General features: G+C 37.9%; 1 protein-coding gene across 4 annotated transcripts in view; it reads left to right on the plus strand.

The window, feature by feature from the left end:
• Nucleotides 1–18,394, plus strand: part of fndc1 (fibronectin type III domain containing 1) — a 41,251-nt gene extending 22,857 nt beyond the window's left edge. For 3 of the 4 annotated variants that reach the window (XM_084953643.1, XM_084953645.1, XM_084953644.1), the window contains exons 12-22: nt 944–1,055; nt 2,315–2,668; nt 3,394–3,468; nt 4,431–4,586; nt 8,245–8,481; nt 11,465–11,573; nt 14,554–14,633; nt 14,928–14,957; nt 15,469–15,630; nt 16,314–16,436; nt 17,683–18,394. In XM_084953643.1, the coding sequence (XP_084809769.1) occupies nt 944–1,055; nt 2,315–2,668; nt 3,394–3,468; nt 4,431–4,586; nt 8,245–8,481; nt 11,465–11,573; nt 14,554–14,633; nt 14,928–14,957; nt 15,469–15,630; nt 16,314–16,436; nt 17,683–17,798 (1,554 nt within the window). In that variant the 3' untranslated portion in view covers nt 17,799–18,394. The remainder of the gene's footprint in view (nt 1–943; nt 1,056–2,314; nt 2,669–3,393; nt 3,469–4,430; nt 4,587–8,244; nt 8,482–11,464; nt 11,574–14,553; nt 14,634–14,927; nt 14,958–15,468; nt 15,631–16,313; nt 16,437–17,682) is intronic. The other variant, XM_084953647.1, reaches the window with a different exon arrangement.
• The last annotated feature ends 3,674 nt before the right edge of the window (nt 18,395–22,068 follow it).

Genomic DNA, 22,068 nt, shown 5'->3' on the forward strand with positions numbered 1-22,068 from the left:
TTTTTCTCATCAGAGGTTAAAACTTTCTTTGACCTTTCAATGTCCTATGTTTGGTGCTCTCTTGCAAAGTTCAAATGATCAGTTCTGTGGCGTTCAAGGAGACAAGGCCTTTGAAGACGTCCCACCTCAGCAGTGATGATGCGCTCCGAGAGACCCTACCTGACAGAAAATGAGAATGAATCAACATTTTTGCACAGATTTGGCCTTTTAAAGGCATGCGGTGCTAAATGTTTGATCAGTTGTAAAACAGCCTGTTTCAGTTTTAGTTTATTGTTTTCAATAAATTGCATGCTTAAAAAAATGTTTTGTCTCACTCCCATTTCTTCTTGTTGCATCTTGAAGCTCTACTTGGAACCTTGTTAAGATCCAACCATGCAAAATGTGATTTTTTTTGCCATTTTTCTTTTGATTGGGACTATATTTTTGTTAAAAATAAAAAATAAAGCTATGGCCACTGAAATATTAACTTAGAATAAAAACTGGAAACAGAGTGGCGGTTAGACTCGAGGAGTTCACCCACCCATTTACGCAAAATGTTCTGGGACTGAACAATGCAAGTACGATATGTTTGTTGTTCAGAAGTGAGATGAGATGAACATCATGTTCATGAGATGTAACATAAGCTGTGTCTGTGGTTAGAATTCGTCACCTTTGTACTTTGTACTTCGGCTGATATTAGTTTGACTCTCAGAAAAAAAGTAACAGAGCTAATTGTTCAAAAAGCTGTCTTTCAAAGTAACAAATGTGGAAAGTTATTCACCTCTTTAACAAGTCTTCAAAATTCCACAAGTCAGATGTTCCCACTTAAACTGTTTACTGTATGTCTATGTTTATGAGAACCCGTTTTGAATAGGACTATGACTTTCCTAAGCATCACAGTCAGGATGAAGCGTACTCCTCACATGAGGCTCCATCAATTGTGCAAACATGTTTCTTTCTTTAGGTGGTAGATTTGGAGCAGGGGATACTTATGAACGGGGATGGAAGAGTTCTCCAGGACTCCCAGGGCAAACCCAAAAGAGTGGTCCTCGGAGAGGATGGACGCACTATTTTTGGTGAAATACTTCAGCCATTTTTATCTTAACATCTACAGCTTGGACAATGTATTTAAAAAGTGCAGTGAGTCCATTATTGGCTAGATACAGACACAACTTTTGTATGTTTGCCTCTGTACACTGCCACAGTGAACTTTAAATCAAACAATCAAGATGTGATTGCATTACAGTCTTCCAGGTTTAATCCTTTGGGCTTTATAAATATTTTGCAATAATTGTTCAGGAATTATAGCCAGTTTTATACACAGTCCCCTATTTTATCAGCCCAACTGACTGACAAGAAGTTTCATGGCCAGATGAGGCCTGTCATGTACAGCAGCGGTCCCCAACCTTTTTTGCGCCACGGACCGGTTTATGCCCGACATTATTTTCACGGACCGGCCTTTAAGGTGTCGCGGATAAATACAAAATAAAACTAGTACCGGTACCGAAAAAAAGAAGATTTATTCATAACACACGTGAAAAGACCCAGGAAAACCGAGTTAACGATAAAAACGATAACAAAATAACGCTGAAAACCAATAAAAACCCTGAAAACCATACATTTCACACCTGAGCCTCAACTCTCGCGGCCCGGTACCAAACGACTCACGGACCGGTACCGGTCCGAGGCCCGGGGGTTGGGGACCGCTGATGTACAGTATGACATGACAAATGAAGCAGACATAATGTCTGAAGTTCATCCAAAGTTGATTTTGTATTTTAGAGTTTTTCTCTGTAAATTTAAATATAAAGCCACAAGAGACAACAGTATAAGCAATAGAGTATAGGGTTAGAGCAGTATCCAAATAAAGAAGAGTACTTAGTGGATCATAAATTATTTGGCATCTAACTATGCCAAAAACACTTTTAAGCAGGCGGGCATACCAATGTTGAGGTCTACAGTCAGAGATGCATCTGTCAGATTATTATTTATTTATTTGTTTATTTATTGGTATTATTATTACAGAGGCAGAACTACAAGAGCTGTATTGTTGTGGACTTGACTGCTTAATGAAATATCAGCTAAAAGTGCTTTAGAAACATTGACCATTGTCAGCTGTCTGGATGCAAGTTCAAAACAAAACAGCTGCAGAAAAGCATTCTTTCACATCTGCCATTTTTAATATTTCACAGTTATCACAAGCTTAATCTTTTTTTGCATTACAAAAGAAACTCTAGTATTTTGCACCTTTATGCATTTTAGTGCAAATCTGGTTTGTATTGAAGACACAGGCATTAATATTCAGCTTCATTTCTACCCAATCACACATCGCCAGATCACATGGGTAGTCCTCTGGTAAGCCAGGACGGTATTGCGCTGTTTGGCCATGGGAGAGATAGTCAACCTGTGATCAATCCAAAAGACAAGGTCCTCATGGTTGGAGGGAAACGTGTACTTGGATTGGATCGGCCTCGCCCCAGGACCTCCACCACCACCACCACCACCACCACCACTACTACCACCATGGCTCCTACTACCACACCTGAACCCACCACCACTGACTGGACCACAGAGGAGTTTACCACTGGATTTCCATACCCAACCTGTCCACCTGGGACCTTTTCCAAAACAGATGAATATGGTTATCCCATTCTGGACTCAGATGGAATCTTGGACTGCTATCCAGAAGGTATGTTTTTAACTGAAAATTCATATGCTGCAGACATTGTCATAAAATGCTCATCAAAACAGAAATATGTATAGCAGGAATAGAAGAATATACTCCAGTACACCTACGTACACTATTGTTTACTTAATAGCTTTTCCACAGAGCTGAAGTCAAGTTCAGAGCCAGAATGTTCACATAAAAAACTATGACTTCACTAAATCTCTCAGTTGTATTATTTGTCATGACCATCTAGCCCAAGGCCAACAGTGCTTCCCGTTTGCAGCCACAGATCCCACTATAACCCTTTAAATGTGTATATAAACGTGTGATCGGGTCAGTTTGTGTGTCTGGATGTATATGTGCCTGTGAGTGTCTATGTGAGACCACAGAAACCACATGGACATCTGGAGGCTAACTATAGCCAGAGTCCTGCTGGTTTAAACACACTATGAAACCATCAGTTGTGCATTGCATTAATGTTATTACACAAACAAAACCAAAGAAACAGACTTAGACAAATGCATAAACACAAAAAAGTAAATTATATAGATGCATACAGAGTAATTTGAAAATATTCAAGCTATACCAACAACACTATACTAGACGATCAAATTTGCAGATACAATATTACAGCAATAATAATAATACGTATTTGTCTTACATTATAAGCTAAAATAAAATGCACTTCGAAATGTGTCTGCAGTCATGTGATATTGATGCTATAGCTTGTTCTACTTCTCTGACAGAGGACTCCTCAGGAATGGAAATGGACTTCATGCTTACAATGACCAGGGTGCCTGATGCTTTAGTTCTTAAGAAAGGTATTGGCTGAGTTTGGCTTCGGACCATCATAGCGCCACTGGGCTGGGACCAACTAAACTGCACTGTATGCTCACTGTTTGTTGTCTATTACGCTGCACTGTTTGTTTATTGTCTGTTTATTTGTCAGTGCATCTGTTTGCAGGCTATTTCCATCTCTTCCCTTTTCCTTGCTGTGTCCTTCTTTGTTTCTCATTTTGCTTGTTTTGGTCACAGTTCATTGCTTGGATTTAGGATATTTTCCATTACACGCTGTATTTAATCACTTTTCTTCCTGGATACACACTGCATGTAAACTGACTTACTGAAGAGAGTGCAATGCACTTGCATTGCATTCAATGTTTTAACATTCTTTTGTAATGTAATAGCTGAACTCAAGTTCGAGCTGCAGAGGTTGGTTGCTGTTAGCAGTTGCACTTTCTTATTTTATTACAGTAAATTTTGAGATCTAAAGGAATCAGTTGCATGTGACATTTGCTTTTATTCTTAGGTTTGCTACAAAGGTCACAGTAAGTGTTGCAGTATTTTCTTAGCATTTCCCTGCCGTGCCTCATAGCTGGTTGCATGTGTGTGGACCATGATGTAATGCTAAGGTCCACTGGTGCAGCGCAGGAAAAAAATATGTGATGAAAGAAGAAGAAGCCCACTGAATCCCGCCACATTGGTTTGCTTTGGAGACTTTTGAAACAGTTGTTGTCTTCAAGTCTCTCTCCCCCAAACCCCCCCACCACCCCCCATCCCCCTCCTCTACTTCCCACATGGAAAATATGGGTAGCAAAAGTACAGCTTTGGGTATTGGGTCACACATCTGCCCTCAATTAATTAAATCTGACATTCTGATTACACAGATCATGGCAACTCTTACAAAGGATTAATGAAACACAGCAGCAGATTATTAAACTAGGATGTAAATAACATAAATCTATTTGGATCAAAACCTCACTGACACATGTGTTGTTGCTAGATCAGTTTGTTGTCCAGACCACCCCGCCACCAACCACCACCACCACTACTACCACCACCACCACCACAGAGACCACGATGCCAGAGGTGCACATCAGACCCGTGAACAAAGGGCCTTCAAACGAGTTTGACCTGAGTGGGAAGAAGAGGTTCACAGGTACTTAAAGTCTTTTTTGTATATCTTCTTACAAATCCATGCTTGTACATACTCGTGCCTTAATGCGATCTATGCAGTTTCACAACATGCCACTCTTCAATGGCAAATATTACTACAATGTAAAAAGAAAAAAGTGAGTGATATGACTGCTTTTATGAGGAAGGATCAGACAGTGTGATGAGACTGAAACTGGACACTTCGTAGTGTCGTTCAGGTCATGTTTTTCAGGTCATTGTTGGAATTTGCAGAGCCACAGCTATAACAGTTCTTATCATCAAAAAGAAAAAAAAGCTTCACAGACCTGCTCATTACTAAAGAACAGAGATAAAGTAGATAATTAGATAACATAAGGAGGCATTTGGAAGCCAAATATACTGTATTTCTATTTTAAAACCAGGTGTTTTAGGAGTTAGCATAGACTCAAAACAGCGCTATAATGAGACTGAATATTTGACTGATATTTCTCCAGAAACATGAGATGTTTAAGTACGTAATGGTTTGTCAGCACCATGTTTACAACTGTTTTCTGGTGCTTCAAGTGGCCACAGAAAACATACAATATATAGGCAAAAGTATTGTCTTAATCTTTGAATTTGTGTGTTGTCCGTCCTGTTACAACAGATGTGTAAAGCACAGGGTCATGCAGTCTCCCTTTACAAACATTTGTGAAAAAATAGGTTGTTCTAACAAACTCAAATCAAGTGATGTGCTGTAATGGGATGCCACTATAGGCTCCTATAGGTGGCAGTACTTTTGTCCAATAGTATAAATCTACATATAACAAAAAAATTTTATGTACTGAACTAGAGTTTGCAGCCAAAAGCTTCACGGTTTCCATTTTAGAGACTATTCTGCTGCATCAGTCTCAGAATCATTAGTGAACATCTGTTAATCAGTCTACATTACACCTTAGGAGCAAAACAGGATGTTTTGGCGCAGATTTCCACTCACTACACTAAAATATAGACATAATATGTTAGTTCAAAGACTTAAATTACTTTAGCTTCTCCCATATTTTAAGTTTCATATTACAGATTTCTATATGCATGATATACCCTTTAGATATACAAGCATTTACACTGCACTCTCTTTTTCTCCCACTTCCTCCAATTAGCTGTGAGTATATCTTTATTTGGGTTACTGTGAGTTTAGTCAAGAGACAGCTCAATTTCTTATTCATATGGATGGAGGTCTTACCCTGCTGTAAATAATAACCGGAGCTCTGTTTTATTTTGTAGAGGAGTAATACATTTTGGACCTTGATTTTGGTTTTCGTATCAATAGCTCATAAATGCACGACCTTCTCAGGTTGCACGTTGACAACGTGCCACAAAAAAGAAAATATACAACCACACCTTAATTGGATCATAATAACTACGTTCAGGAAGGACATTTTATTCAGGGTCTTTAGACTTCATCCTTAACTATGGCCCCCTACTGTCTTTTAACTGTTCTTGTGTGCTTTCTTTGGCCAGTCATACCCCGTCACCTCATATGGTTTCACAAACAGACTGAAATGTTCTCTCAACAGAAATAAAAGCAACATCTATGTTACTATTCCAAACACTACGTAATGTTAAAGGTCCTTTTAATAGGTGCCTTTTTGTAATAGCATGTAGACTCTAGCCACAGGCTTTAAAAATAAATTACAGCATTTCAAGAACATGATCAATAACTTCTTTTAACTGTGGATGTTTTCATGGTGAACATACGGAGAGTTTGAAAACAGACTGTTCTGTAATTAGTGCAAGACAGACTTCATAAAGTGAGAGCTATTAAGTAGGATGACTAATGATAGTCAAAATTATTGCAATATTCAAACTACAAAAGCATCAGTTCCTTCGTGTCAGTAAGGTTCCTGCTTCGCTGTGGACTCCAGATACGCCTAAACATCTGCAGAGCAACAGAAGATGTTGTACAAGAGTTTGTAAAGACTGAGTTTGTAGTTTTCCTCATGGCGCGTCTATTGACTTTGTGGAAAAAAATACTGGGAGTGCACCTTTAAAGTAGAGTTGTGGCAGCATGAAGCTGTTGTAAAAGTTTTGTAGTCACTGTGGCCAATGAGAGTCAAGTTTTATCTATTCTGCATGTGAATGAGCTCAGAGCACAATTAGCTTCTATATAAGACATGAATAAAAGCTTTACTTTAACTTACTGACAGATTTAATGCAACATGTCATTATCATTTAGAATGATCTTTGCAAGAAGCATTGTGAAGGGAGAGATTTATTGCTGTGTTTTTATCAGTCATGTCAAGCCACAGTGAAACGATAGCACAGCTTCTCTCTCGGTACACGATGACTGTCCTGCGACTACACACCTCACATAGCCATCTGAAAGCTATTACTTTCCCGAGTCCAAAATGGAAATCATAAAAGTTAAGGCTGCTGACCTCAGCAGAGAAGGAAGAGTCTTTTGGCTCAATGTGGAGACTTCCTCTTTCCTATTTATTAGTTTAATATATCTTAGGTCCTCTTTAGCAGCCTGCCAGTTTACTGATATGCGTTTCATCAACCATCCAACATTGACGTCCCCTTCCTGTCCTTGCCCATGCTTGGTTTGTTTTGTATTAATCTGGCAAAAGCAGACATGGGACAAAAAGTATTAACTAATAATTTTCAGCAGTTGTGTGAATATGCGTTGGACTTACTTCCAGATGGATGGAATTTGCCGCATTGGGCAAGAAAATGAGCATCAGGATATTTGGACTATTAGAATGCAAATTTATGCCCTACTAGACTAATATTACAGCTGACATTATGTGAACTTTCCTCATACTGTTTCCCAGTGACTTTTGATGCACATCAGACTTACACACGCCAGTTTCTGCCTGTGTGCTTTTGGATTTGTTTGGGTGTTTTTTGTTTTTTTAACAAGCAGAAGAAGATAGTGTGTCTCTGTAGGGAAGTGCTTTAAGCAATGAAAAATGAACACATGAGGAAAGTAAAACATTTGGATCATCCACAAGCACGGGCCTCCACAGATCCTAGACATGTGGACACAGCCTTACAAGCACCCTATAGGCACATAAATCTGCTCACTGCGGTGGCAGATGATGTATTTCAGCGTATGAATGCAGAGAACAAAAGCCATATGACCACATATCGAAGCCTTTACCAGCCGAAACCCACGCAGTTTAACTGTCTGAGGGTTGATGAGTTGATACTGACATGTGCTAGACTTTCGGCATTCAAAGAGGGCCAGTCATCTGGGGAGGTGGGAGCGAGGCCAGACTTCAGTGGTTCCCTCCAAATCCCAGTCTGACTAGGAATTTTGTGATACTTGAAGTATTCACAGCTGTAGGTTCAGCTCTCCTTTCCAGAATCACTGAAAACAAGTAAAATTTTAAATGGAAAGGACAGGGAAGGGACAGTCAGATGAGCATGTGGCTAGAATCTGACTTCCTTATTACAACTCAGAAAAGAGAATTATAGTTTTCACCACATTTGCAGAGGGAAAATAATAAATAAAAATTGGGTAACCAGAAAAAGTACTAGAATCTTGTCATGTCTTTTATTGTGTGCATTTACAATAAATATTTTAAAAATTACCAACGTTATATATTTTTTTTCCAAATTTTCTATATTAAGAAGATATCTTCCTCAAATTTATGTTATTAAAATAAGTAACATAATCCTACATTTATTCTTTCCATCAGCTCCATACGTAAACTACATCCAGAAGGACCCGGGAGCACCTTGCTCTTTAACAGAGGCTCTGGAGTACCTTCAGGTTGACATCCTGGAAAACTTAATGAAAAATGACAGCCTGGCAGCCAATCACAACCAGCCTCCCAAAAACAAGCCTCATAACTTCACTGTGGTCGCTATGGAAGGCTGCCACTCCTTTATCATCCTGGACTGGGCCCGCCCTCTCAAGGATGATATGGTGTCAGGTAAGAAATGTTGTTAATCAAGATGGTTCTGTTATTTTACAGTGACTATGCATCTGTAGTTTTGTTTTGTTGGCTTTTATACATGTTTTATCAGAGACATTTCCATGTTTTGTTGTTTTTTAATTAAATGTGGTGGAGCAGAGGGGACCCCCGTGGGGGCCACATGGGAAAAACCTAACTATGAGATATTTGTTTGAAAATTCAGCAAATTGTTATTGTGAACAAATCTCCCAACTTACTACTAACGAACTAACAAAATGCAGTGTTAATCACAGTCATAAATATGTTTAAATGTATTGAATGACAAAAGTAAAGACCAGTGTCTGTGTTTTAAATTCACCTTTGCACTGCATGTGATTACATTATTGAGCATTATTATCAAATGTTACTAAAGAAATGAAATGAAACTAAAGCTCTGAAAACAGGAAAGTTGTAGCTGGTTTAAATTTGGTCAATGTTACCCTAAAGGTCGTCACGTCTCAATAGGTTTCAGTGCAGTTGTAACATTTTCCGGCAGATCGTTCAATGTGTGCAGAAATCACACATAAGCTCTTCACTTTTAAACTGACCTCAGTTTTGTGCGCAAGATCATCGCCCGTGATGACCAAGCACTTTTAAGCAGTTGAAAAGTCAGCTGAAGAGACGGACCAGGAGCTTGCTGTTGATTTTGTTTGACAGTTTGTCCCCCAAAAGTGAGAATTTTAGTGAGGACTTCTACTGTTCAGTATTGAGGCATCTGATGGGAGAACTTTCAACAACAACAGTCGGAGCTGTGGTGCACTCCAGAGTTTGATTGTGTGGCAGATTAGAGCACACTGCGAATACAGCTGTTTTTTAGCAACAAAAACTACCCGGACCACTAATCAAATCAGTCAAATTCCAGCAAAGTATTGCTGTGTTTACATTTTTCTGTGACATCCAAACCTGTTTAATACATAGTCTGTTTCATCATATTCTCATCTGTTGTGGTTCACCAGATACCTTGAACATGTTATCAGCCTCCATCCGGACTCACATTTTAGAACTCAGTCCAGCAGCTTATTGGGAATAAATCGTGAAAGCGCAGATGGCATAGAACACTTGGAATAGTGTTCCTAAACTCCCACCGCTTCTCAGAGAAAACCAGAATTCATCTGACCTTGAAATTGACACATGGAAAAAGGGAAAAGAGAGGAGAGTGGAGATAACGGCCTTCTGTATGGGCTATCAGAGGTAGCAATCTGGCCAGCAAGAGAAGCAGTATGTTTTCTTTGGCAGGCAACCACAGACTCATGGTCATGCAGTGCACAGGTTCATCATCTGATGTGTATAACAGATAGGTCTGTGCTGTCACTGGTCTTTTCTTTCCTTGGATTCTTACCCACTGTTCTTGGTTACTTAACGTTTTATTAGACTTTTGTGCCTTATCTGTCTGTGCTTTTTTGGCATCAGTGATTACTATTTCTCCCATTTAAACTGTCCTAAATAATAACTTCAGATATCTACTTTTTTCTTGCCCACAAATCTTATTATAGAAATGGTAAAAAGGAAGAATTGATCGCAATAAGAAGGATTTATATATATATATATATATATATATATATATATATATATATATATATATATATATATATATATATATATATATATATATATATATATATATATATATATATATATATATATATATATATATACTATATATATATATATATATATATATATATATATATATATATATATATATATATATATATTATATATATATATATATATATATATATATATATATATATATATATATATATATATATATATATATATATATATATATATATGCATGCGGGATTAGTTCACACATCCAGAGCTAATCACAAAGGGCTGTTTTTGTAATTAGGGAGTGTTTGCACAACCATGCATTACGACTTGCGGGTCATGGCTTTTTTAATAACTATTGCATGGAAACAGCTGTTAGCATCTGGTTTTGTGAGTTTTCACCTGTACCCAACTTCTGGTTCTATTTACTCTGATGCATTGAGGGCATTTTCTTTGAAGGCTTTAGACAAAACATACACTTTATTCACTGAATACTTTAATTGTTGCTTTTGGCTTAAAGAACTACCTTCAAGAGACACAATTTATACCCATAGTAGGAGAAATTGCCCTCAATAGATTACACAGACAGACAGCAAAAGCAAGGATACTACTCTATCAAACCTCGATTTAACTATGCAAAAGGAATGAGGAATAAAAACTCAACAGAAGAAAAACAAAGTAGCTAGTATTTCCCTTCTCATCTGTCAGCAGCCAGCTGTGTTGGTCCAGCGCCAGTAAAAACAGAAAGTCCTGCTCAAAAGTCCAATAGAAACAGTCGGCAGTTTGACGTGCAGCTGAACTGGTCTCCATAGTTTTAAAGTGAGTGATCGAGGGCTGTGTGACCTCAGGTATTCACCGGATTCTGAGGATTTGTCTGTGTGTCTGAGAAGAAGAAGAAAGCAGACAGAGAGGAAGGCAGGCTGGAAGACAGTCAGTATGAGCAACAGAAAATGCAGAACTGCAAATTTTCTTTATAGTGTTCGAGACCACCTACTCCCACAAAGGAATAGTTTGACATGAACTGTAAATATGAAGCTGCCACCAGCCACTAGGAGGCTTAACCTCATCACCGCAAGGTTGGCTGGGCTGCCAGTGGAGACTTGAGGAACTTATTGCACGCTGCCAAGAAATTCTGGTATATGGCCCTTATTTTTACATCTTGGTTTTAAACTGTGTCAGGTTGGCGCTTTCCATATGTTTCAGTCTTTGTGCTGTGCTATGGTAACCAAATTCTGGTGGCCAAAAAGAGAAAACAAAAAGGATGTAGGTCTATTTCTCAAAATATCAAACGTTTCCTGTTATGCTGACCCTCAAATTGATATAAACATAAAAATTCTACATCTGCTTTAGAGATTTTCATTTTAATGACTAAGGAGACCTGCAATTAATTTTGTGTTATTCTCTGCAGGCTACATGGTCCAGAGTGCCTCATACGATGACATCCTCAACAATAGGTGGTCCTCTAAAGCTGCCACTGGGACACACCTGGCTGTGGAAAATCTCAAGCCCAACTCTAGGTAACATATTTTATTGTGTATGTTTACAGTATGTTAATGTTCTCTAGATGCATTTGCACCTACAATGTGTGAACATCCAAAATACTTTCCAGCTGGAGCAGTGTACAAAATCATCTCCCATGTGGGAGTCATAAAAACAAAAGCTTATTTTACAAACAAAGACTTGCTTAGCTGCATGAATCTTTTACCCTGACCAAATATGCATGTTGCCTGTGTGTTTCTGTGTGATTGCATGTAGATGTTTTTGTTTTGTTTTGTTTGGAACGTGGCTGACTGTGATCAAATTAGTTTTATATTATTCAAAGCATGTAAATTTTATGCTGTAGTGGCAGGAAAAGTCTTTAAAGTGGAAAACCAGCAGTTTGGTTAAGAAACAGATATGAATCTTTTGTGACGTGCAGTAAAACTCAGATGAGACCCCAGAAAATTCAGCGGAACATAAATACAGCACATATTATCTGACACTTGCACAGAGATACAGCCATCTCGGTCTGTTTCAGTTATTAGAGCATGTTTCCACAGCCGTGTGTTACGAGACATGGGTCATGGCTGTCAAAGTAAATGCATGGAAACATGAACCCAAGACAGAAAGAGAGTCTTGGATTCCTTTGTTGTTCACCTGTGTTTTTAGGGGTTTCTGCTAAAAGAATTTACGATACTCTAAATGGTGCAGTAACTTATACCTAGTTGCAGTAGTTTAAAAATAGATTCATTTTTTCGAAATCGATACACAATGTTCATGTGTTATTTAGTCAGTTGATGCATTTAGGCCATCCAGATAATCTTCAGCAGTTCTCAATAAATGTAGTGATTAAGTACTGGCAAGTGCAAACAGCTGAACACAAAAAACTTTCCAAAAGTATGCAAAAGGTTTTTATTCCCGCCAACCAGTTTATATCCAGGATCACAGAATGGTTTATGGGATAGTGTTGGCATTTCCCATGCTGGAGGCTCCTTCATGGTTTCCAGAACTACTGAGCAAATTTGTATTGCATTGACTAACAGCATAACTGCATATAAGTGAAATTTATCCTTTTCCCTCTTTCTATCAGTGAGTCGTGTGGTGGGTAATACTTTATAATAACTACACAAGCATTAATAAGTTATTAGTAAAGACCTCAGATGGGTTATGCATGAATTTTACAATAAACATTTCTATGTTGCGTATTGCTTTGTGCTCTTCCTGTTGTGTCATTTATAACAGCTTTGTAAGGCATAAATAGGCTCACTTTAGAAAAACTAGTAACTCCTTTAATAGACCATGAATTACAATATTAGATAAGTATTTATAAAACCTCAATTAACATTCTCACAAATAGCTGATATCTTAATCATTACATGTATAAATGTATATCTATGTACTCTGTTAATTACTAAGACTTTTTAAATTATTCCATAAACCATTACAGCTCCTAAAAAGCTATTTATACTTGATGTAATACTTAAAAGTGGCGAATCCATCATTTGTAAAGTATAAAATGCTGACATTAGTCACTTTATATGAGCTTATTTAGCAAGAACCTTTTATGTCTGTGTTTATAAATGACATATTACAGAGAAGTAATGCTTTATAAATGATGACTTGAGTATTTCCTAATACCTTACTAACCCTTAATAGTGTGCTTTTTTTTAAAGTATTGCCATGTAGTGCATACATAACATATATATTCTACTTCCATTGTATATAAGGTTTTTTTTTAATGTAAAACCAGCTTTCGTCAAACAAAAGTCTAGCAGCTTTCACTCTAAATTGCTAATGAATACCTGAACTTGAAAAAATGGAAATCTGCAACCATTTAACAACATGTAGTAATTCATTTAAAGCCTTTTTATGCATAGAAATTGACAATTTTCTAATTTCCCTACTTCTAGTTTTCTAAGCATCTATTTCTCCTGCTGTATGTAAGAGAAGTGTACAGAATACAAATTGGTTGTGAATTTCTTACATATGTGAATATTTTTGAAACGGTTTAAAATTGGCTTTTGTGGGTTCATCTTGTGGTTCAGCTGTCATTTATTATGAAAAGCATATTATGAGGCCAGGCCAGATTTGGCTTGAAAAGGTACAACATGTGCAGTTGCCACATAGAATTTCTTTTTGAATGAAGATCTCTGCATTGAAAGTTTCAAATAGCAAGCAACTTTGGTCCTTGATACTGTATTTATCCTTTTTTTCCTACCTACTCAGATTTCTTCTCGTCTTTCTTCTTCCATGACGTCATCTCTCTATAGCTGCATTGCTTTCTTCTCTCCCTCTCCCGTGACATAATTTGGTGAGCCTCTTCATATGGCCGTGGTGATTGGATCCAGGCTTCATGGCTGTATGTGGTGAAAGTTTTTAGACTTGAAATTGACAGATGATGAGCTTACTGTGTGTGACCTTGCACAGTATACGAAAGCTCATGCGCACACATCATGCACAGTGGAAAAATTTGCAGTCTCTCAGTGTTGTCACTGCTGTTTTTTTTCAAATGTGACACGACTTTATAATTCCTCAACCACCTGGAGATGAAATGAGATCACTGTTTGGCTTTGTTTTGCACTCTGGCAAGAAAGCTCGTGACATCTAGTAACACTTTTGGGTGACAAATTTCTCCTTTGATTAGAGTCTCTCTCGCTTTCTTTACTTTTCCACATCCTTCCTTTTTGTTGTCATTCATTCTTCTACTTTCCTCTCAGCTGTTAACCTTTGCTTTTATAGATGTGTCTTTTTCCTCTCAACAATCCCTTTTGCCTCACCTCAGTCCTGCTCTCCTTTTCCCTTGAACGTGAGCCAGAGAGCCATTTTATTGTGCTGCGCTCACTTTGGATTCATACAAGCATAAATCGGGTTACTCTTAAATCTTAAACAATGTCAAGTCATCTGCTGCGATCGTTATCATTTTCCTATTTTTAACCAGTAACAACAAAACAGGTGGAGTGGTACGTTAAATGCTAAAACTTTTATTAAAGCCATACTTTCTGCTCTGTTGTCATTCAGGTACTACTTCAGGGTGCAAGCGAAGAATGTGTTTGGTGTGGGACCATTCAGCGAAACGCTCTCCTATGTTACTGAATCAGGTTGTATTCTGTCATCACCTGCAACTGTAAACTTTGAGATACCCTAATGATTAAAGTTCAGACTGACTCTACATTTTCTTTCCTTACTGTACAAAAATAGAAGAAAAATTCTCGCGGTTATATTCAGCACACAATATTCACACAGAGAGTCGCCCTTGAAGAGAAGCCGACTTGCACATGTACACTGCATTACACGGTCTATTGGTTTTTCTTTCCCATCATCAGGTGAATGCATTAAACTTGATATGCAGTCTTTTTCACCCCTGGTGTTTACATTCTTTTTTGTTTTTTCAGATGACCCTCTCCTAATTGAAAGACCACCTGGTAGGTCTGCACACTAACAGCACATTTCTAACTTAGAGACAAGTTATACTGAAAAATAATGAAAAATAATGAAAAAGTTACAGTAATTTAGGATGGATTTTCTCTTCCAAAGCTTTCCTTATATAATAGTAACATAGCTAATGTTGAACTTCTGTGATAATTAACTGGATATTGTGTTCACTATTTTCTAGTGTGTGACAGTTGCGTTTGTCTGTTGTTATTCTTTGTATATGTATTTATAACAATATGACCCCAGGAGTGATCTGGCCACAAGTGATTTTTCATAACAATGATATTTTGACTTGGTTTAAAGGCAATAATGATGATAAGTAAAACATTTAAATGCTTCTGTGTGTAGGCAAAACATATATTCATCACTTGATGAATCCCTGAATAATATAACACTTGACATATAAAAAAAAAAAGAAACCAAAAGGCAAAAATATCAAAGAACATTTTAGGTAGAAATGCAACTTAATGCTCTTCTTCCTCTATTCCTTAATGCAATCAGGAGGCGAGCCAATCTGGATTCCCTTTTCTTTCAAGTTCAACCCAGTCCACAGCAGCTGTAAGGGCAGCCAGTATGTCAAGCGGACATGGTACAGGAAGTTTGTGGGTGTGGTTCTGTGTAATTCCCTACGATACAAGATCTTCATGGGAGACAGTCTAAGAGGTAAATATATTTCTGATGCTTAAAAATCTGAAATAAAGACTGTTTCTATGGAGGAAGAGGTGTGGCAGTCACCACCGACTAAAGTGATAAAGGCTATTAGGATGCAAAGCACATAGCCACAGACCTGCAATTATAATTGGTAATTACTGTTCTTTGCTAAACCTTTTCTTTTTGGCTATTGCTTCCACATGGATATCATTAAATATTTAATTAAATTTTAATTCAGTTTTATTTAATTGCACCAAATCAACAGTTGCCTCAAGGCCATTTATATTATAGAGTAAAGACCCAACTCAATATGAGAAAGAAAACGACCTGCTATAAGAAAGATGGCAGTGGGAAGGAAACCTCCCTTTTAACAGAAGAAAGAAACCTGCCAGGCCCTTCATGAGCCTGGTCCAAAAGGAAAGTTTAAACCTAATCTCAAAAGTAGAGAATGTTTCTTTCTCCCAAACTGGGACCTGGTTCCAAAAAAGAGGAACCTTAAAGCTGAGGGCTCTGCCTCTCATTCTGTTTTCAGAAACAGGTCTGAAAGAAAAGTGCTCTATTCAGGTAAAACGCTTCTAAAGTTTGCCTGGCTCTGCCATTATTATTACACCATTTGGCAAGATTTATTATGAATTGCCTCCCACCATAGCAATGGGAAATGTTATAATAAAGATACCTCTCCCTTTCACCCACAGACCCATTTTACAGTATAGGAGATACATTTGGCCAGGGAGAAGACCACTGCCAGTTTGTGGACTCCTACAGGGATGGAAGGACAGGCCCAGCCTACTTGTCAAATAATCTGCCCACAGTACAAGGTAAATAAAAACAGACTGTGTATATTGTTTTAAATTTGCAACCTGCACTGTTAGCCCTTACTTATCATTTGTTTCTATGCCATCTGCCTTTCTGGCTCTGTAAAGGACCAGCTGGTTGGTTTATACCCATGCAACATATAAAGATGCAGAATATTGTTTGCATGAATGCTCGTTAAAGTGATTTTTGTGTTGTGTTTTAGCCCAAATTTCACATGCTTTTCATTACCCCAATTTTTCAAGTTTATAGATTAAAGTCATGAATTGCTGGTAGTTATTAGTTTCGGGTCATTTTGGTACACCATGAAAATGCTTAAAACTTGCTCCATATAAGCAGTTGACTATATTTATGGTAAGTATGCAATCTTCTAAGGGTATTTTCTTATATGCGTGTTTAAGGCAGTTTAGCATTGTGGCATCAGGCGAATGTACGATTAGGAGTGTGGTCACAAGTGGACTGACTCTGTGTGTGTGTGTGTGTGTGTGTGTGTGTATGTGAGAGAGATGTGGTGCTGAGCAACCACACAGATGTGTATCAAACCCACCCCGTATTATATATACAGCTGTGATTGGGCTGGCAAGGGAAAGACCAGTTGGGAATATGTATGACTGGGAGAGAGGCCAGTCACATTGTGCTGGAGCAAATGAAACAGGTCTCAGATTTGTCTAATTCCCACGTTAATGGCAGTTATCTCTGAAAGTTTTACAATGTAAGAAATGATCAAATTCACAACCTCCGGGGTAGTAGCTTCTCTGTGCTGCGGTGCTGTCATTTTCTATCAAACATTACTGAAACAAGAGTAAATAGTACATTTGTTGTGGACTATTTCTATTACTATTGTGGAAGGAGTACCTTTGCATCAGAACAGGGTATGTAGGATTGCCTAAAACACCATATCTATTATGCTCAAAGAATATGCCACTCTGCGCCACAATGCGTTCACAAAACTGCAGTTCCATAAAAATAGATGCATTTGATAAATTCTCAAATAGTGTTATTGTTTGCAAATTCCAGTAGAAACCAACTTACATGTCATTTGCCATAAACTCATGTCCACTGATGTGCCAGTGGAGAAATGCCATTCATACCTGTATAGGTTTTGACCAGCGCTTTTTTACTACTCACACATTGCATTATTGCACATTATCTCAGTAGTATCAGTAGTTTAATGGATGGGGATGCTTCTATTTATTTACCTGTCTAAATGAGGATGGCTTTTAGCTATAAATAACTTTTTCTCTATTGCAGGATACTATCGTTCCTACAGACAAGAGCCAGTTACATTTGGGGTTATTGGCCGACGCACGCCCCATCCATTTGTGGGCTGGTATGAATGCGGGGTGCCCATCCCTGGAAAATGGTAACACAGTGAGAAGAAAAGACATTGTTGGGCAACTGTTCTGCATCCTGCTGCAGGCCTTCACCTTTTCCGGTCCTGCCCTTAAAAATGGACTTTTGCCTGCCACTACAAAAAGACACCACTTCGAATTTGTTACAGCTTCACACAAAAGGAGAATATAGTACTTTTAAACAATTCAGTGTATATCTTTACAATGCACTTTTTATATAAAGCAGTCTGTATATGAGGGGAAAAAAGAAGCATGTGTGCTCTTGCTTAGTTTAACTCTTGTCTCAGAGTGCCCTATTTCCAACCATTCCAGTGACAGGTCCCCACCCAGTGTTATTTATTTGACCAGTAATGCAGTGACATTGGACCAAAGAAGAAGCTGCAAAGCAAACTGTAAGAATGGGCACTTGAGATGTGTATAGGTCATTTTTAATCATGACATTTGTATTTCATAATGTAATAGCTACATTATGTTTGTGTTTGTTTATTGTGTTTATAAACAATCATACTGTTTTTACAACTTTTGGTATTCACCAGAATCCATTAAAAGTTACTGTGTAAGTTTTGTATGTGTACGGACAAAGAATAAAAGACCAAATATTTGCTCAGGAACTGTGAGAGATTTAATAAAGGTGGTATGGGAAACATAGCAATTCAAAAACATGAATCATATTGTACTTTCCTCTCCTGACACATTCTTCTCTAGCAAAAGCTTTTACACATGATCCAGAGCTACTTAATCAACTTAATGGAAGATCAGAGTATCAGATACGGTTTAGCTGAGCCAGTTGGAACACCACATATTATAATCTCAAAAACAACACATTGTGGAGAGCAGCAGGTGCACAAAGAAAAACTGAGACGCAATCATAGTCAGTGAAAACTAGTCAGCTTCGACATGTACCTCTGTGTATTGTAGAGTTCTGATAATGTGATTTTACTTGGAATTTAACATTTAATCCAAAATAGAATTTCTGCGTGTTAGCACTACATAGTTAGCATTATATAGTTAGTATTACATGTTTAAATATTGCACATTGTCGCATTTATACTCACCAGTCTTTGCCTTCAGAATTGCCTTAAATATTCATCTTCATGGTATAGATTCAAAAAGATTCTAGAAAAATTCCTCGGGGGTTTTGCTCCATACTGACAAGACAGTAACAAAGAGATCCTTCAGATATTTTGGTTTTGCACGTCCTTGAAGGAAATTTCCTACAGGCGCTCTTTTGAACTGAAATCTGGTGACTGTGGAGGCCATTTGAGTACAATGAAATCATTGCCATGTTCAAAAAGCCTGTTTGAGTTGATCTGAGCTTTTGACATGGTGTGTTATCCTGCTGGAAACAGCCATCAGAAGATGTGTACCCAGTAGCTATGTAGAGGTGGACATGGTAGGATGGAGCCATGCTTTCATGTTGTTTCTGCCTAAAATCAGAATTATGCAAAAGTAATCAAGACTTTAACATCAGGCAAAATATTTTCAATCTTTTGTTACCCAATTTTGGTGCAAATTGTAGCCTCAGGTTCTTGTTCTTAACTGACAGTAGTGCCACTTGACTTGGTCTTTCGCCGCTGTATCTTACCTGCTTCAAGGTTTGACTTGTTGTGTGTTCAGAGATGCTCTTCTGCATCTTACAGCTGAAAGCAGTTTTACCTTTCTCCTCTGACCTCTGACATCAACGAGGTAATTTTACTCAGAGAACTGCTGTTCAGTGGAAATTTTCTCTTTTTGGTCCATCCTCTTTAAACCCTAGAGGTGGTTATATGAGAAAGTCCCAGTGGATCAGCAGCTTCAGCACATCTGACACCAACACCTTAAATCACGTTTCTCCGCATTCCGTTTGACCATCGGCACCTTGTTTTGACAACATCTGCATGCCTAAATGAATTGAGTTGAACAGGTGTACCTAATAAAGTGTACACACACACACACAGATATATATATATATATATATATATATATATATATGAAATAGCATAATTTCATTATGATTACATTATTTATGTAATAAAAAGGAAGAAAAAAGGAATCACTGATGTATCTGAAATGTATACTTTGTTACTTTGTTAAATGTTGTTTGTTACCAACCCCTGACTTTACTTTTGATAAACTACTACAATGTATAATTTCTTCTTCTAAACCATTGTATAAAAATGGGTGATTGAACACAGTTGTTTTTATATTTAAAGCATCAGAATACCTATTTTTTTAACCACAGCAGCTTGATGTACGAATCACATCTCCAGGGTCGGATTTGGAAAGACTTTCAGTAAGATTTTGTTGAGCCAATTACCACTGGTATACTTTGGATAATGTAAAAATAAATATTAATCTAATTATCTGCCTATCTTATTGTTACAAAATTCAGAGAAAGTTTTTTCAAGGAATCAACTTTATTTCCATATTCAAAACCATCTGCGGTGCTCATATTTTGCTGTGTTATTTGAGTGGAAATAATTCTGCTTCTTGGTGAAATAACTGACAGAAGAAAACTTAATCCTAAGTGGGTCTGTGCCACAATAAACCTGGTGGAAAGTATTTCACCAATTAAGATGAATGAATAGAAAGTTTTCTTTGTATTGATTGCCGATTATACAGTGCTGCATTTTTTTTAGATTTTGAGGTGAATTTTTTGTGGTTAGATTTATTTTCCAACAGCAGAACCATAGCTACTCTTTTGAGAGCTTGCCTAAAAGTTATTGCAAACATTTTTCAGTCATTTGTGACTGTGTAAGGAAAACTGATGATATTAACCATCTCTGTGTCAGAGGAAAACCAAGTACTACTCTTATAAATCCCCATCGTTCTTGTGAGAATGAAAAAGACTTTTTCTAACCCTGCAAGATGAAAAAGATTGAAATCAATCTTTACTACTCGTAATACTACTTTGGCCATTCATCCATCCATCCATCCATCCGACCAAAAGCCCAGACCTGCTTCTCCCCAGTCACCTCCTCAACCTCATCTGGGGAGATACCAAGTCATTTCCAATTCACCTGAGAGATATAAGGGTGTCCTGGGTCTGCCCTGGGGTTTCTCCCAGTAGGACATCCCCGTAACACCTCAGATGGAGTAGGAGCTATACTCTGCTTAACTGCCTTACCCTATCGCTAAAGGAGACTTAACTATCATTTGGGGGTGTGGATTCTCATTCCCGTAGCCTCATGGGAGAGTTAAAGTTCAGTGGTGGTAGCACATGGGCAGTTTCAGAAAGCCCATGTACCTGCAGATATGTACCTGTTGTCAGATGGGGGCAGTGTCAGAAACTTGTTTTACAACCAATGTGTGAGCTACTCTTCCTTCTGATGCAGTTAGTCCATTAGCCAGCAGAGAAGAGTACAGTTCTAACATACAAGGAGCTTTAGTGTTAAAAACAATGTATGTCCACTACAGCCACTGTTGACCCATCAGTGTACTTTTCATATTGTATTTTTTGATTGTTGATATTTTTCTTGCTTCATGTTGCTGCTTCCTTCACTGTTCTGCTTTACTTGTCAACAAATCAGCATTCAGTCAAAGCATAGTGTCATCAATGTCGAGCACTGTATAGTTGGGATTTTGGAGGACTGCATGGAAGCATGTCTGCATTGATTAAAAACCCCTCTGTAGGCTCACTGTAGGCAAACGCATCACTTTTTTTCTTGAGGCAGTCATTTTGCTTCCTTCTCAAATATATCAAAGGTCCAAACATAGTCTCTTATCTGAGGAGCACAGGCGGTCAATTGTTGAGCTTGGCGCAGATTTGTTATGGCAGTCAGATTTAAAACACAATACATGCATCGTGAGATCTGGGAGGGCAAAAATATTTCCCCTGGGCAATGACTAAAAGATAATGGATAATGGTTTTGTTTTGGAGTCAGCAGACCAATTTGTCAACGCTTTAGTGGGTGGTTGTCAGATTTCGAACATAGTTTCCAGGTACACTGTGTGGATGAATGGTTTTGCTACCATGTGTTTTCAGTGAGTGATGAGAGTCTCTTTGCCCCAAAATATTTTCATTGGCTGCAGCTTGTATTGCCATTTGACCTGAATGGAGAATATTGCAATATTTAATTCTAAGCACATTGGGGAACTCCAGCCTACTCTGAGACCTGAGATGGCCATCGAGACAAGACATTTCAATATCAGTCTTTATCTACAAAAGACGTTTTTGATCAAGGAAAAGATCAGAGGTTTACAGAGACAGATGAATATATTGCTTTCAGGGATACAGTGTTAGAGAAAGATTTAAATAACTGAGACCTGTCATAAAACATTGGGCTATTGTCCACACATTAGCTCA

Source organism: Perissodus microlepis, chromosome 15 (assembly GCF_051167445.1).
Source record: "Perissodus microlepis isolate ML-2025 ecotype Zambia chromosome 15, ASM5116744v1, whole genome shotgun sequence".
NCBI classification, from domain to species: domain Eukaryota; kingdom Metazoa; phylum Chordata; class Actinopteri; order Cichliformes; family Cichlidae; genus Perissodus; species Perissodus microlepis.